This window comes from Pavona decussata, unplaced genomic scaffold (assembly GCF_977016875.1).
Source record: "Pavona decussata unplaced genomic scaffold, jaPavDecu1.1 SCAFFOLD_233, whole genome shotgun sequence".
In the NCBI taxonomy this organism is placed as follows: Eukaryota; Metazoa; Cnidaria; class Anthozoa; order Scleractinia; family Agariciidae; genus Pavona; species Pavona decussata.
In genome coordinates, this window is record NW_028145638.1 from 1,734,342 (window position 1) to 1,752,054 (window position 17,713).

General features: G+C 39.5%; 2 protein-coding genes across 2 annotated transcripts; one reads left to right on the plus strand and one right to left on the minus strand.

Annotated features, from left to right (window-relative positions):
• Positions 1–9,088, minus strand: LOC146458320 (uncharacterized). Its single transcript, XM_085090592.1, has 4 exons — positions 8,422–9,088; positions 6,235–6,519; positions 4,192–4,458; positions 1–2,263 (listed from the first exon to the last, which is right to left on the minus strand). The coding sequence occupies exons 1-4, from the start codon at positions 8,964–8,966 to the stop codon at positions 1,462–1,464; spliced, it is 1,899 nt and encodes a 632-aa protein (XP_084946718.1). The 5' UTR covers positions 8,967–9,088; the 3' UTR covers positions 1–1,461.
• A 316-nt stretch (positions 9,089–9,404) lies between these two features.
• LOC146458321 (uncharacterized) lies at positions 9,405–16,675 on the plus strand. Its single transcript, XM_085090590.1, has 4 exons — positions 9,405–10,312; positions 11,306–11,578; positions 12,519–12,782; positions 14,292–16,675. Exons 1-4 carry the CDS (start codon positions 9,768–9,770, stop codon positions 15,205–15,207), a joined length of 1,998 nt encoding a protein of 665 aa, XP_084946716.1. The 5' UTR covers positions 9,405–9,767; the 3' UTR covers positions 15,208–16,675.
• Positions 16,676–17,713: the final 1,038 nt, after the last annotated feature.

The following is a 17,713-nucleotide window of genomic DNA, read 5'->3' on the forward strand; positions in this document are numbered from 1 at the left end:
TTACCAAGTTTGAGGTTCTGTCTTTGATGGCAACCATGTAGAAGGCTTTCAAAAATCGGAAATCGGGGACGCCATCTCAGAATTAGAGACATTTGGATGAAATTTGGGTGACTTCTGACAGGTCACAGCCTGGTTACTGCGCAATGAAACATAACCGAATTTGCCAAACGTACTAATTTTTATATGATCTTTCTGGTAATAGGGTTCATTATTTCATATGATGCATTTTAAACAATGTGTCAACTAGGACCTAATCCCTTAATGACCTTCGGAACGGGTAATTCCCGGCTATGAATACAACACTGAAAGTCGTTGTAAGATTTGTAAAATAGTCAAGCTCTTTATTTTTATAATGCAGCAGTAATTACACTACGTAGCTCTTCCAATTTGAGGTCAACTTTGAAATAAATTAAACATTAACAATTCAGGTTCGCAGTTTATATTAAAATTCCAAAAAAAATTTACCAGTACTTGTTAAAATCAGTAAATAATCAAGTTTTAATTTTATAATACAGTAATCACTTGTCTGGATTTAAGGTTAAGTCTTATTAGTAATTAAGTATTAAAACTGCATTTATACAACCAAATCTACACATTGCTAAATGCACATTGCCACTATGTAGCACAACATTATCTGTACTACAGAGGCACAGCCTACGAGTATTCTCTTATTTTTGTTAGATGATTGCACGTAAGCATGAGGAGATGCAGTGTAAAGTTATTTTCGCCTGCTCGTGTGTGTTTTGCTCATTCTACTATCCCAGAGAAAAACAAGAGACTCTTCATAACACAAACTGAGCATTAAGTGACCATCTTGGTAGACTCCCAAATCTAACCTGACCCCAATACAACCTAATTTTTAACTGTACTTTTCTTGGTTAGATTGCTTATTTTGAATTAAAAACCTAACTACAACAGTCGTAGGTTTCCCCACCCAGAAGCTGATTTACAATAAACTCCCTTAAAAAAGAAGTTCCGCTATAAAAGGGCAAGCCCCTCCTTCATATCACACCTTTGAGGGTGTGAAATGCAAATGTAGACGCCATTCACTTGTGACAAGTTGCTGACTTGAGCGTCTTCTCAAAAAAAATATGCCTCAAACCTTCATAATATCACCACAGCAAAATAAGATAACAACTTCAACTTATTTTTTATTCTGAAAACTACCTAAGTCAATTTTATCGGTAAGGGCCGTAGAAAAAGCCACATGTTGTTTGTCAGTTGTTTACGCTCTGACGCTTGATTGTCAGCTAAAGGTAAGAATGGCCAGGCTGGGCCCCTTTTATACCGGAACTTCCTGTTTAATGACTGGGCACGTTATTTGACTATTTGAAATCACCAATCCATAATTAACTAAAATGCAGTGATAGTCAAGAAGAAATTTTTGTTGAGTCTAGAAAATAAAAATAAAAATTGTGAGATCACAACCCCTTGAAAACAGAGTTAATATGCTGAAGGTGATCACATTTTCAGAACTGCTTCAAAGCCACAGGCAAAAGCTAAGCTTGTCTTGCAAATTGCTGCAAGAGTAGCTGGTTTTGGAGACCAGTATTTTCTCAACTCTGCTTTTAACAGTCTACCATCATCAGGACTAATGTGCCAGCACAAACAGTCAAGATATGGCAGCAAATGTTCATCTTCAACAAGCTGCCGATTTCCACTTGAGTTCAACATGTGTAGCAGTGTAAGTAACCCAAGCTTTTGAGTTTGTATTGACCCAAGCATTACTCCTGTTCTGTCTTCTGCTACACTATACAGTTGAGCACTTGGTATGTCAACACAAGATGAATTTGAATTTCCAGATCCTTGTATTTGATTCTTGATGTCAACAGTTGTCTTAAAGGATTCATGGTTGCCCTTGATAATATTATCATTCTTTGCTATGATGACATCCTCCTCTGCAGTAAGCAGACTTGGGCCATCCGCTTCATCCTGACTTGCCAGCACAATGGCTTGACAACTCTCAGACATCCTTAAGCATTCACAAATCGCAGAATTTTCAAGTTCTTCATGCTTGTTGCAATCGCTTCGCACTGAAGAGACATCTGTTTCCTTGGCTTGCTGGCCTGAAAATGCCAGGCTAACAAATGGAATCATACTGACCCACACATAATTGTGGTTTTCTTCCCAAGTCGAAATATCATTGGGTTTGTTCTTGGCCAAGAAAGAGGCAATGATCTTATCAATGCAATCTGCTGTGTGAGGGTCCATCCAAACCAGAGGTGATGCTCTTGTTCTGGCCAGAAACAGAGTACAGTAGTAACTATGGCAAAAGAAGATGAAAATTCAATTGATTTATGCGATTATTCAAATCTCCTGCAAAATTCATTACAAGGGCCGTCACAAATACCCAAAAAAATGACCTCAAAATGTGGAGTTCCAGAAAATTCCATACTACCCCCATGGAAGGTTTTTTTTTTGTATCCCCCCTCCACAATCCCCCCAGGAAATTCCAGTTTAGTTTCATACTTTACTTCTAAAATTATGACTTTTAAGACCCCCCTCCCCCTAGGAATCTCTGATGACCTTCCAAGGGGTAAGTTTGGATTTTTTCTGGAACTGCACACAATACTTCTGTTACTGGTGCCCTGGTTATAAGCCCCCAGTATTTTTTTTTTTTTTTTTTTTGATATATTTGATGTTTTCACCATCTACTGCTGTTCTTCAACTGATGATTGGGTCAAATGGCTCTAATCCACTGTTTGCAGGGAACAAAACTCTTTCTTCCCTTTTTAAGCCCATTTCACAAGACAGAGAGTGAGAGAGGACAGTAGGAAACAAAACACATCAAAGTAAATCACTTTGAATTCAACCTTAATGAAGAGAACAAGACTTTTAAATTTGAAAGACATGTTTTGGCAACTCCTGTGCCATCGTCAGTTTAAGGATGGAATTACATTGATGAACAATATATAGTGCAAAATTAGAAGTCTTGTTCTCTTCATTAAGATTGTTAGAAAAATTGCTGCTTTTACATGTACGTCCTTTTGGTACTTTCAATTCATTATTAAACTGTCAAAGTATATAGCACCCTGCATTATGCTACATGTAACTGTAGACACTAAATAAAGGAAGTAATGTAAGTTACAAATGGAGCACAAACACTTTAAAAATGACAGTTTGTGCAAGGCTGACCTGATATGGTGTGGCCTGGGATTTGAACACAGACTACTGTCAGTGAAAAAATTCAAAGTGCTCAGAGAGGCCATGAACCTGACTTGAACCTTGGCAGGGCTGTCAACCTCACACGTCTTCAAATATGGAGAATATGACTTCCCCGACCAGCAATAACAAAGCCCCTTACAAAGCTTCGCATCAAGGCCATATTCATGGGGGTTCAGTGAGAGGGGGGGGGGGGGGCCTACATGAAACAGTAACAGAAACAACACTATATAAACATTTCAAATTTTCTTGTTAGAAAGTCGAGTCTACGACAAATAGCAAACTTCGTCAATTTTCCAGGAGATTACAGACATAAATATGGAGACCAGAATATACGGCTCAAAATCTGGAGATTACAGACTTAAATCTGGAGACCGGGAGATACGGTTCAAAATCTGGAGACTCCCGGATTATCCGGGAGAGTTGACAGCCCTGTTTGGGGAAAAGTCTAGGGCCCTAACCACTGGTCATGTCACCTAAACCTCCTTTTTAAAATTAACGGGGAAGTGTCATGAAGTTCTTTTAAAAGCTCTTTTACTAAAAATGGTGAAATAAGACCTTCACTTAGCTACAAAATAATAATAATAAAATTATACTAAAACAAGGAGAGGAAACAAATCAACTCCATTCCTGAAAGGAACAAATAAATTATTGTGATCTGTTGTAGCAAATTTTGGAAACAAACGTGCAACAACCTGAAAAATGTTAACCCAGGACATTTTCCAAGTTTCAATCCTTTCCGACCAGCTCTTGTCTCTGGCCGGAGGAACTAATCCCATTTTTTTGCACTGGGATAATAATTTATAACAAAACTAGACAATTTTTTTTTTTGTTTCTGTTGACAGACAAACATTTTGGGGTTGTGAAATGACATCAAATTTGCATGATACTTCCCTTTTAATACCACTGAATAACTCAATAATAATAATAATAATAATAATAATAATAATAATAATAATAATAATGGCGTCTTTAAGACGAATTACTAACAACACATTTACAAGAAATAAGAAATATTAACCGACTCACCTGAGTGCCAAGTCACCGACTGGCCACAGGTTCATAAGGTTAATCATTCTCTTGTGCATACCAGACTCAACCAGCACCTTTGGAGTTTGTACACTGCATGCACAGCAGAACAAAGTGTTTGCAGCAATCTGGGCTGAGTATTTATTGTATGTTGTGTGACTGTATGGTCCGTCTGTTTGGAACTGGTTGGCCACCATCAACATGAGTTTACCAACAGTTTCAGGATTCCTGGCAATAACTTCTTGACAATCGGGAAACTCTGCATATCTGCAGGATAAAAAGCACTTCTCTTGTCAGCTAGGAGAGTTAACTATTGACGTTTTTATATTTTATTATGATATTAACACTTAGATATTTTATAGATATTTTAAACTTATGAATTATTTATATGCTTGTGTACGTTGGGTCTGAAAAACCCTTAGAGTGGGAAGTTCAATAAACTTTTGCTGTGCTTTGCTTTGCTTTGCTTTCCTTTCCTTTACTTCACTCTTAAAAGAGGGCTTGGGAAAGAATAATCCATGAAGTCCTGATTAAGAGACTTATAATAATAAAAAGATAATAAAAGAGATTAAATCCGGTGTGTCAACTAGAAAATAACTCTATAATTCAATGAAGGTACATGTATGCTCATTTTGCAATTGAATGCCCTTAAGTTTTGCAAATTGAGCCTAAAGGCTTGAACTCTTTAAGCCCCATGCCAATAGTAATCAGTGTCTAAGTTATCCTTGTTTATCATACTGTATTTTCTCAAACACACTGGTAGAAGTTAGGGGCCGAATAAAATACAGTCAACTCTTTCGTAAGCGGCTACCCTTGGGGTACGACAAAGTGGTTGCTTACAGGAGGTGGTCGCTTACGGAAAAGATCAACAAAATGAGCCTAATACTAGACTGATTAATCAATCAATCTAGTATTAGGCTTATTTTATGTCATTAAAATTACATAAAAATATTACCCTATCAGCTAAAATTAGGCAAATAGTTACATTTTCTATGGAGACAATAACATTTCTATTAAGGAAAAGATTGAAACCACTGGCATATTTCAAGTTGAATAGTGCCTGGACAATCTATTCATTCTTATGATGAAACTTTGTATAACATTTTGGAACAGACCACTGTTATTATCTGTCAGCAGTCCGGGGTAGCGTCATTAAAAATTGAACTTTTGTTAGTTCAAAGAAATTATTTACTAACGATCATACGTGATTATGTTGAGTGGTCGTTTACCGGAAACAAAAAACAAAAGAATATCCCAAATTTCTGGCCTTAAAAGTGGTTGCGGTCCCTTAAGAAATTTGAGTGGTGGTCGCTTACGAGAGTGCTCTTGAAACAGTATTTAACTGAGAACCAAAACGGTTGTTTAGGAAGTGGTCGCTTACGGGAGGTGGTCGCTTATGAGAAATGGTCACTATGAGAGAGTTGACTGTAGTCCATGAATGCAGCCACCTCTCATTGTTCTTGGCTGCTATGGGAATTTGTGAGGAGAGGGCGCATGAGATTTACCCGTGGAGTTTTCATAATAATTATGAAAACTCCATTAAATTAAGAAACCACACAAGTTACATTTATTTCCTTTCAGAATGACAGATTGAATGGGATAACAGTTCTGGGCAACAGAATGATAAAATTTCATAATCATATATTGACCATAATATCGACTTTGAAGAAGAGTAACTGAAAAGACAGGGAAGATTCCATGTAAGGACCATTGTTTTGGTAAGGCTTGTTGGAGCTTCTCTAAAAATACAAGGCAGTCTCACAAATTTTTCAGACTTGTAAGCTTGACATTTTCCTGTCAAATACTAAATATAGAAAGATTGCATTTTGCTTTCGTCTAAGCAAAAGCCAAATGTTGCTCAGGGTTATGGGTTTAAATCCCCTGCAAGCCTGAATTTTGCTTCTTGTCATCTTTTCTTGGTTTCTTAAGTTGTATGTAGATAATTATTGCAACGGTCTGTCATTTAGGAAATTAATTTTGCTGAGTGTGAGGATTGTGAGTAAAAATGTAATCCCAATCAGTAAAAGGTGTTAGTTAGCTTACTGAACAAGGCATCCAACAGCTGTTTCATTAATGCCAGCGACTTCATAGTATTCATCCCCATTGTGTAAGCCAAGTGTGTACTCATTTGGGTCTAACATCAAAGCCTTGAGGACTAACTGCAGCCCTCCCTTTTGTAGCACCAGCCTTCGATCATGGAAAGTCTCTGAGAAATTCCACAGCAGGCTCAAACAATGCATCTGTAGAATCATCTGTTCATTGTTTAGCTCCTTGAGTATCTCTGTCAGTGTTTCGGATTCATTTGCTTTATATTTTCCAGATAATTTTCTAGAAAAATGTAAAGCATGTAATTATAAACAAATGTTGTTCATCTTGTGTGAAAATATACAAGTCATGGACATTAATTTTGTCCATAAATGCGATCTAAGTTTACATTATTAGAGATACAGTACACCCATAAGAATTAAGTTAAGTTAGTGCAGTACCAAACCTCAAAATAAAGCCCTGGTCAAATGGCGCATGGCAGTCAATGATAGTTAATGATAGTCAAACCATCATCAACTATTACATACCTGCCAACTTTTTCTGAGTCAAACGCGTGAGATTTTTGTCTCATTGTGACCGGGTTTTCCGAAAACGTCTAAGCCACTTCCGAAGATTTCCGACGATTATCCGAAGACTTCTCGTCCGGATTTGTGAGTCAGGCGTGAGAAATTGTCCTTGATGCGTGAGATCGATGTCTTTAGTCCACAGGCGTATGACTCACGCATAATGCGTGAGAGTTGGCAGGTTTACTATTATCAGCTATCAAGCAGGTGGTCAAACGGCTCAAAGAAACTCGTGATAGCCGACCAGAGTTTGCTGTGAGTTTCTAGTGTCAGGCACCTGCCGAGTCTAAACATCACAAACAAAACTTTGTATGGATGAACTTTTTGCAGCGAAAGTGAGCAGGAACCTGCTTGGTTTTCCTTCAGTTGTTAGAAGAACTAAATGGAAAATGAATCTAGAGAGCACTTGTGGAGAAAACGGGTGACCGAAAAACTATCATCGACTATCATGTGCGTGGTTGAATGAGGAAAAACTATCATCAACTATATAATGAAGAATTTGAACACGCTTAAAGAGAATGATAGTCGATGATAGTGCATGATAGTTGGTGGTCAAATGAGGGCGTGAGTTTTAACTATCATCAACTATCATTGACTATCATGTGCCGTTTGACAAGGGCTTAATTAAAGCCCCTAATAGGAAAAATATTGGAGGAACTAGGAAAGAAAGGGGAGATAGCTTTAACAGAGGGGGGGAGGGAGAGGAGGGAGAAAGAATTAGGGGAAGCTGAAAATAGAAAAATATTTGTAGCTATGGCAACAAGAAGGGGCATGTCCTTTCATTTTAAATTATAATATGTGCTTTCTTCACCATCTAATGATCTTTTTTTTTCTCAAGAAATTCTCTCTTCTTGCGTGAAATCTATTGGAATGTCAGGCCTAACAACCAAACCTTATGGTGAAAAGGAAATTGTAAATCATGTCTGGAATTGGCCTGTGGCGGTGTGCCGCTAAGACTCTGAAACCCTTTCACCAAACCAGACCAAGCTCAGTTGTATTTTGCAACCCTATACTGGACTAAAGACCAAAAATCACTACCCTATCCCACACTTGCTTTTTTCCAGAAACTCAGTCACTATCACATTCCAGCCAAAAAAAAATCTTCTGTGTACAACAATAACTAAAACAAGTTTTTTAGTGTCAATTCCCGGGAAACCTAGAGTGCTTTCCACTGGCCACACCGTCCAGCCTGTAAATCAAATGTGTCATTTTGAAGGAATGGTGCTGCAAAATTTTAAATATAATCACTCTGAAAATAATGCGTGCTATTTTTAAAGAAATTCGAAGGACTAGGACAAAATTTTATCCTTCAAATTGGTACATGCCGTTTACAAACTCACCGGTCTGGCTGGAAAGTCCTGACAAATGGAAAGCGCCCCTAGTCTAGAGTAAATTCTCCAAGCAATAATTATTGATCAGTTTGCTGGAAAATGATACCAATACTCTCTGATTTCTATACCCTATCCCAAAGTTAACTGCTTGAAAACCATACCCTTCATAGCGGTACATACCCATATAGCTGTTATATGGGAATACACTCCCCCTCCCCCTGGGCTGACTGGGAAAGGGAGGGGGCCCGGGAAGGGGGGCTTTACAAATTTACATGTATCTAGCTTAATACCTTGAATTTGGTTTGTCTTCTATTCTGTACCTCTTACCAGCAAACTTCAATACCTCCATAAACGCATCAAAACCACCTTCTTGCACAAAGTAATGACGGTGTACCACTGATTGAGCATTTTTCCACGGAATAAAGAAGGAGAAAGACAGATTTTCCAAAGCCCGGACTATATAATCATACGGCAGATAGTTATCCTTCTTCAAACAAACCGTCAATAATTCGATTTGATCCTGGCACGTTATTGCGTCCGAAAAGTGCTTGATCTCTTGCAGAAGACTTTTCATATCTGAAAGATTACCTTGCGCAGTGCACTTCACTGAAAGATCGTCGCCTTGACGTAGATAGAGTTTTTTGAGTGGAAATAAATCGTCATTGAGCGCTCTCCCTTGATAAAACAGCATTTGATCACTGGAGGGGACCTGAATCTCGTCCTGTAAAATATCCTTTAGTTCTTTAACACACAGACTGTTCCATTCCTTTACAGTAATTTTGATGCGATCAGTTTTACCTGAATCCAAGCACGTCAAAATAACACAGAGATCCATCTCCACACGACTTCCCAGATTTTTTCCGCCTTGTTTTCAGCCGGCTAGCTATGGATAGTATGAGTTCAGCACGGAAATTTTTTTATATCTTGAAGAATGTTCACCCCACACATTTCCGTTGAAAACATGTTCCTACTTGATCAACGTCCGTGGACATAAAAAAGTAGGAGAAAATATCGCCTGATTACACATGAAGGACAAAGCAAGCTACTCGAAGCGCCATCTTCCTCCGTGAAAACACTTCCCGGCGTTCCTAGCCACGAGAAAGTGAACTTTGATCCCAGGCTACGGGTAAGAACTAGATTGAAGTCTTAAATTATGAATATATTAACACACGCAAAAGTGATCTTGGAAAAGTGCAGGGATTGAAACAAGAACAGCTTTTAAAAACTTCTTGACATGTTACTGTGCTGTGTTACCCATTAGCGTGACGCCACCTGAAGTTTGCGTGATGTAGCGTAATGTGTTTGCGTGACATATACAAATGGTTCGTGTTGCCAACGTTTTAGTAGTAATTTTTATCACCTTTAAGGGGCTTCACCAGGCTTTTTTTATTTTTATTTTTGCTATTTTATTTTGGGAATATGTAAATTATGAAACGATTTTAGTTTTTTAATACGAAACAGAAACAAGCTCGCCCCAGATGCCCTGGGGATGAGGCAGGTTGTGTACTGCAGTGTGCAAAGTGTAGTGGGAAGTGTGTATTTGTCAACATGGCGGAACTGTCTGTCCCTCTGTAAGGTTTGGTAAAGTACTACAATGAACAATCCTGGAATCGATTAAGCCTATGCACAAATCGACATGGAATTCTACGTTTATTATAGCTGTGAAAACGAAAGAGAAACTGGCCGAACGAGATTAACCCTCTCTGACTTCGATACCAAAAGCATCAGAGATGTGAAGTACGCGTTACAAGATGCTATTCAAGCGCCTGTTTGCGATCAGAAACTCTTTTACCAGGGACAGCCGTTAGCAGACGATAGCATGCAGCTAAGCAGGTTGTACTTTCGAGCAGGCGACTGTTTTCACCTTCAGTTTCTCGCTGTGGCGGATATTCCTGGAATTAGTGAACTACTCGATGTGCTAAAGGTGGCTGCTCACGAGATCGTGGAAAATCTACAGAGAGAGCTGCCCAGTATAGAGGACCATTCTGGCGTGCTGTGGAGGTTCTACGATCGTTTAGTGTACGCAGTAGAGGGACTCGCATCATTTTTCTTCCCATGGAAATGTCGGAGATCCGTTGCTCAAAGGCACTATTTTGTACAGGAAGGAGGGTTTGACGCATTCCTAGAGGTGTTCAAATTTTCACGGCAGCTTTACTCGATTGAACGTCCTGGAGATGTTGCGTGAGTTCTTGTTTTGTAAATTAAGCTGGTGTAGATAAATCCTCAAAGGGCCTTGACAGACTAAACCAATTCCATTGCGTATATGTCACACATGACATTCCAATCCTAGCAGTATGCAGGATGTTTGTCCCATGAACCTAGTAAAATTAATGGCCTTAGCTCCCACAAGTCTCCTGTAGCTCAGTGGTAGAGCATCCGAACTAGTAATCAGAAGGTCTTCGACTCCTGATAGGAGCACGCAGATTTTTTCTGAGTATGCCTGTGTTACTTACATGTACTGAATAATAAATCATTCTCATAGACCAATATTATTCATTCAATTACTCCAGGGTGCATTCTGTGTACAGTCAACTCTTGCCTTGCGGACACCTCGCTGCTATGGACACCCTGATAATATGGACAGCAGCTAAATCCCCGGCAAAAATAAATTAGAGACATTTGACTGAAATAAATTCCCACTGTTACAGCCTCTCGCTATTAAGGACATTAACTCGCGGTCCTGAGGGTGTCCGCAATAAAGGGAGTTGACTCTACATCCCACACCAAAGTAGCCTGTGAACATGCTCCCAAGTGGGGCATAGGATAAAGAAAAACTGAATCCGCAAGCCGAGCGTAGTCTGGACACGAGAAAGAAAGGGAAAGGGAGGGAGCCTGTGCAGATTCTTTTGATGCTGCTGTTCCATGATACCAGGTTCTGGTATCCTTTTCTGATTGGTAAGATAGGTAATTTTTGACAGCTTTGACACATTGAATCATTTAAATGTCGTGTTGTGTAAATTAGTATAATTTGTGAATGAGGTTGGAGCTTCTTCGGCTTGCAGTTTGGAGAAGCGGAATTCAAGTGAATGTTGTCCTCATACCCTTAGGCAAACCTTCTGCTCTTTTTAAGGCCACCATTTATAGCTAAAAAGCAAGAGATTTTTTGGAATTTTTACTGACCTTTTTGGAGCATAGGCCACTGATGGTTTTCATGTGTATGATTTTGATCAACAGCCATGGTAATATGGCAGATGACAACCTGATTTTAGATCAACTGAGACATCACTTCAATCAAGGACAACTTGTGCTTCAACTTTGTTGTCTCAGCTTCTTGTGGAACTTTGCGGAGACACCTGAGGATCGAAAGTTTGTGTTGTCAAAGGGTGTCCTACCCTTGACAATAGATGCTCTCCTACTTCATCCAAAGCCTCTTGACAATAGCAACAGTCATGACATAGCTAGTATGATTGTTGGCGTAAATGAGACAGCTATTGGATGCTGTGGAGGGTGAGTTGAAAATAAAATACTGTAAAATCTTCCTGATAAGCCCTCCCGCTTATAAGCCCTCTCAGTTATAGGCCTATCTTTTGAACTTGTAAACAAAAATTTTATTCTGTGTCTAAGCCCCCCCCCCCCTCCCCTCCCCAATTACATTGTGTAAGCCCCTCCCTTCTGCATATAGGCCCACCTTCAAGAAAACATGCCCCCCACAAAAAAAGGTATGGTATTCCTTTATAAGTATCTCCGCTAATAAGCCCCCCCACCCCTTCTTTGACTTGTTGCCTAATAAAATCACATTCATAGAACAAGTCTGAACAAGTATAGTACCGACTATGATTTTTCACTTAATATATCTAAGATCAAAGTCTGATCTTAGACTGAAGGCGAACCTAAAGGCAAACCTCAAGAGCTGCAACATTGATGTGAACTCTTGGGAAGCAACTACCTTTGACAGAGCTCTTTGGACATACCAGTGCACTCAAGGCACAAAACACTTTGAAGTCAACAGAGCAGCTGCGATCCTGGCAAAGAAAGAGAGGAGGAAACAACACCCCGCTTCTGTGGCCTCATTCTCATGCAGCATCTGTGGCCGTTCGTGTGCATCACGAATTGGTCTTCATTCCCACATGAGGACCCACCTCGGCAAATGACTTGTCTGCCTACTCATCTGTCGTATCGACAGGAGAATTCATCATGTTCTGGTTACAGTTAAAGTTAGAGTTTTGAATTTGGTCTTGTAGTGAAATCAAGTACATGTATTTTGCTATCAGCTTGATCCTGAATGGTTTATAAACAAATAATTTAATTAAATGAGCTTGCATCACAGTAGGCCAGGGTGAAAAAAAGTATTTTCAAATTGATTCATGCACTGAAGCATGAAACCCTTCCCTTAAATTTTGCTAGTTTTATCACAAAAAGTAACAAATTAACCTACATTTTCTTTTAGATTAGTGGAGAGTGATTCCACCACCCAAGAGGAAGTGTCCAAAATGTCGGCATTGATTGACAAGATACTCTTCATGGTAGACAGACGTCTTTCAGAACCTGCAGACTATTCACTGTTCTCAAGCCAGGTGGCTTCTAACACTCTGTTTTACTGCACATTTAATGTCAAATCCGCATGGTCACTGGTCGAATGTGGAGCACTGTCAAAAGCAATTGACATCACAAGACACCTTCTGTTTGACAAGGAAGGCAATACACCTTTAAGGTAGAAATTTAAATAGATTGCTTGTGACAAGCCAGGTGCAGTTTACTTTCTTGGGCTTGCAATTAGATGGTGTTTTCCAAAAATTAAATGTCTTGTTAATTTTAGTAAATTAAATTTCATGGGTCGGACTATCTAATTTTTTTCGCAGAGCAGTGTTGAAATCTTGATTTCTTGTGCAAACCTAAGAACGTGGAAAATTGTTGGCTGACTGTCAGTGAACTGTCAACTGAAAAACATGCAACAATTTTGCAGGGGGGCTGTTCTTCAGAGTCTTGCACTTGCACGAAAAAATGCCAAATCTCACCTTTCCACAAAGTTGTGAATTGCTATTTCAATAGTTGGTACATGTACAGTGTAACTGTATGTCCTACTATTAATTTGTACTTTTGATTGTTAATAATAAATAAATAAAATAAAATAAAACATTCATGAATTATTGCCCATCCACTACCCCTACTACTACATAACTTAGGGCAATAGTCCATTTATGAGTTTCTTTGAATCTAGTTTTGAAAGGGAGGCTTTGTGCAAAGTTTTTGTCATGAAAAATTGGTTTTCATTGATATGCAAACAAAACTAATTTTCATGTGAAAAGCTCCGCATGATGCCTATCTTTCATAATGAGGTTCAAAGCAATTCGGAAATGGACTATTTATTTGCCATCTCATTGCCTTTATAATCATTGTGTGTGTACAACAGACTCCCAGAGCAGGGATGGCACAGTGGTGAGAGCACTTGTCTGCCACCAATGTGGCCTGGGTTTGATTCCCAGACTTGGTGCCATTAGTGGGTTGAGTTAGTTGATGGTTCTAATCCACTCCAAGAGATTTTTCTCCAGGTACTCCAATTTTCCCCTGTCGTCAGCATTTTACCGTGAGTCTGTGGCTCGGGAGATAGTGCAAGCACTCCCTGTATCATTGGCATTAAATAAGTCACTTTACTTTTCTCTACTCTACTCTACTCTACTCTACTCTACTCTACTCTACTCTACTCTACTCTACTCTACTCTACTCTACTCTACTCTACTCTACTCTACTCTACTCTACTCTACTCTTATCTACTTTACTTTACTTTGCTCTACTCAACTCAACTCAACTCTACTCTACTCTACTCTACTCTACTCTACTCTACTCTACCCTACTCTACTCTACTCTACTCGTATCTACTCTACTCTACTCTACTCTACTCTTATCTACTCTACTCTACTCTTATCTACTTTACTTTACTTTACTTTACTCTACTCTACTCTACTCTACTCTACTCTACTCTACTCTACTCTACTCTACTCTACTCTACTCTACTCTACTCTACTCTACTCTACTCTACTCTACTCTACTCTACTCTACTCTACTCTACTCTACTCAACTCAACTCTACTCTACTCTACTCTACTCTACTTTACTTTACTTTAAATCAATCATGAAGCAAATAACATATCAATGTGAAATCTTGTTGCTCACCATTTTTGCAGAACACTGATGGATTGATTTGTCTCTTCACTGTATGTCAGGTACTACTGTTGTCTATTCCTGGCCAGGATGCTTTCGGCTCCTCTGATCAAGCTGGACGCAGACACTTGTGTTGTTATAGACAGACTCATTGACATGTTCCTGGAGAAGCACGTTCCCAGAGAGATCTCTAGTTGGGAGGAGGAAACTTCGTTTGTATGGATGACAATGGTACCATTGGTGCATCTTGCTTTTGCAGCAGGAAAGAAAAGTTCCCTTGATAGTGAATTGGATGGTTGTAACCATGGTGACTATCTCCATGGTTACGAAAACAATGACTTAAGTTGCAAAACACTGCAAAGTGAGGGCGAGTGTTTTCTTGGAAATGAGCAATCTCAAAGTTCTACATCGCATCAACAGGCTTCCCAGGTTGTGCCCTGTGAGGAGGGCACAAGCACCATGACACAGATGGAATGCACTCTTGGTGATGATGTAACAAATTCAAGAAGTTGTGATTCCTCACCATGCTTTGAAAAAATGTCTCAACATATAATGTGTAGACGTAAAGAACTGGGAGGTGAGCTTGCTGCTGAAACTACTGAAAATGGCTTGTCTTTAAAGTTTGACACAACGCACGAGGCATTTAAAACAAGTGATGCTCCAGCGTTGAAAATTCATGGCTGCGAGATGGCGAGCCATGGAGCGAATTTCAAATGGCCAGGTTCGAAATCCGTACAAAAGCTTGGGATCTTCTCTCTTGTGCACATGCTTTCAATCAAGGAAAACCAAGAACTAGCATTATCAGAGAATCTTGCTGCATACTTGGTTTGTCTGTCATGGCAACTTAACAGTGAGGACAAGGAGAAAATATGTGCAAGCCTTTCAAATTTTCAGCCTCTTTCACCGCCTTCTCTGAAAGTTGCTGCCAAATCTGTCCTTGCTCGTGTTAATGGTTTAGACATGGTGTACAATTCCTAAGCTGCTTACCACTGAATGGCAGAACCATATATTTGCTTGCAGCTTTGAAAGAAAGTACCCTTTTTCCTGTCCCAGTAGGAGCAATTCTCCCTAAAATAAACGATCTTGGCCTCAACTGAAAAAGAAATTGCTGAAAATACATTGTAACTGTTTATCTTCAGCTTTACTACCAACCAATGTAGATCAAAAGAAACTGCTAAAAAACTGTTAATCTTCAGCTGTAATGCCAACCGAAGTAGATCTTTTTAGTTCCTAAATTTTTACGTTTTTAAGTTTGAAAAGAAGCGACCTCCTCGTTGAAAAGAATAATGATGCTGGTGGTCGTGGTGTCGTGCATAAGTTTTACAGTGCAACGAACTCAACCGGAGCCACCCAACATTGATCAGCCAATCACAGGTCACGTTTACAACAAAGGAGTCTGGCTTTGGTAGTCTGTAAACCAATCAAAAACGAGAACATTTCTGTAAATTTCAAAGTGTCGGTTTTTTCGTTGGCCCCGGTTGAGTTCGTTGCACTATAAGGACATTGTTTTGTTTTGTTTTTTTAATCTCGGGTGCGTTCTGACCTACTGCAGTTTCCAAGAAACGCAAATGAGAACAGGAACCACTAGTTCTAGATTGAGGACTACATTTTAGTGGCTGCCAAGAATGGAATAATCCGAGTAAGGTATTGTTCAAGGTTAATTCGTCATTGCTGTTATCTGAATCTGGGCCCTGTTGTTCAAAGCCCGATTAAGCTAATCCTGGGTTAACAAGAACTTTGGTTCGAGTTTAATTACACAACAATAAAAATTTTTGAAAAAGATTTTTGCCCCTTAGTTTTGCCGTTGACTTTTCTTTACCACTAGCTTAACATGAGTTTAAAAACAATTTTAACGAACGAGCTGAAAACCTCGGCTAACTTTTAATCGTGGATTACCGTTAATCGGCTTTGGAACAACCGGGCCCAGGAGAGTTAAAAGGAAAATCCAAATAATAGAGAACAAGATGGTATTATAATAGTGAATTGTTAAAACTTCTGGGATTCCAGCGCGCGAGAAACTGTTTAAACCAAGTAAAAACGTCTTTCATTGTGACCGCACGTATGGAACTTTCCTTTAATAACGAAAGAGTTGAGAGTGCATTACTTTCGATTTACTTTAAAATTATCGTCACTTAGAATTTTGACAACTGTCCGCCTTATTGCGTTCGACTTAGAAAGAGCGCACTCCTAATTGCGTTTGGAGTCGAGATTGTATGGGGCAATGGATCTTGGGACGCGTATCTGGCACCCCCTGCAGATTTTGCAGGGGTGGATGACATCAACACCAACTTGGGATCGAGATCATCGAACGCACTCCCTGATCTTTGATTATTACTAGTTAAATGTATAAACTGCTTGAGGTAGTACCACCTCACACAGATCTGTCTATTTTATTAGGATCAAAAAAATAAACTAAACTAATTAAAATTAAAATAAAATTGATAACTACAAGATATAAAAAAGAGATGTGTGCGTTTCCATTGGCTCGTTCAAGGTGTAAACAACTACCCCGGGGTGGGGATTTTGGTGGGGGGAGGGAGGGATGGGAGGGGCAGTCATGTCCAATAGTCACCACTTGTTCAAGTGTGTTCATTTCTCCACTGGAGAAATCGCGTATTAGCTATAAAAACTTACGATACTACGATACCTTCGGTAAGTCCGCCGTGAAATTTCTCGGTGAGTGTTTGTTTACCTGTGGCCATGTTAAAGTTTGCGATTTCCTCGACTTCGTTGAATTTTTTTTGTAAAACTCTCGTCGCGAATCTTGCCCTTGAAAGGCCCACGCAACTGAGGAAAACAACTTCGTGTAAGAAGGCATCAGAGTCGCCCGGCTGGCCCTCTTCGCTGATTGGGCAGAAAAATATTGTTTTTCTGCCCAATCAAAAGCGGAGAATTCCAACGCTTCTGGAACTGTTTCGGTAAGAGTAATTGCCCAGGGGCTCGTCTCGTTCTTACAATAAAACTTTCGCCCAATCCCTGCTACCCGACTAACTGCCCCTGGGTCTCCGAGGATGTTACAGCCTTAATTGACACACTTTCCAAAAATATGTAAACTCAAACTTATGCGAGAAACGAAAAGTTGATGTAAAATGAGTAAATGACGATACTTTCACCGAAATCTCTGATTTTTGAAGGTCCGTACAAGGGATAATCAATTTCTTAGAACTTCAGAATTATTCGGAAGGTCTTCGTAAAAATTTCAGGCGTCTTCGGAAGTCTCCGGATAAAGTCGTGTAGTCTTCGAAAACCCTGGTACTCCCAGGCATAAACCCCACGCCTTTGAGTCAGAAAATGTTGGCAGATATCAGATACTTCTCATGAAAGCAATACGACGTTTATTTTTGGTTCAAGTGGTGGGCTGGCATCTCATAAACGAAGCAGCCAAGTCGATTCGTAAACTGACAATCCTCGGGAGAGGGGTGGTTGGGAATTTATTAACCTCATTTCCCTTTCCAGAATTTCGATTAACGAAGTAAAAAGGTAA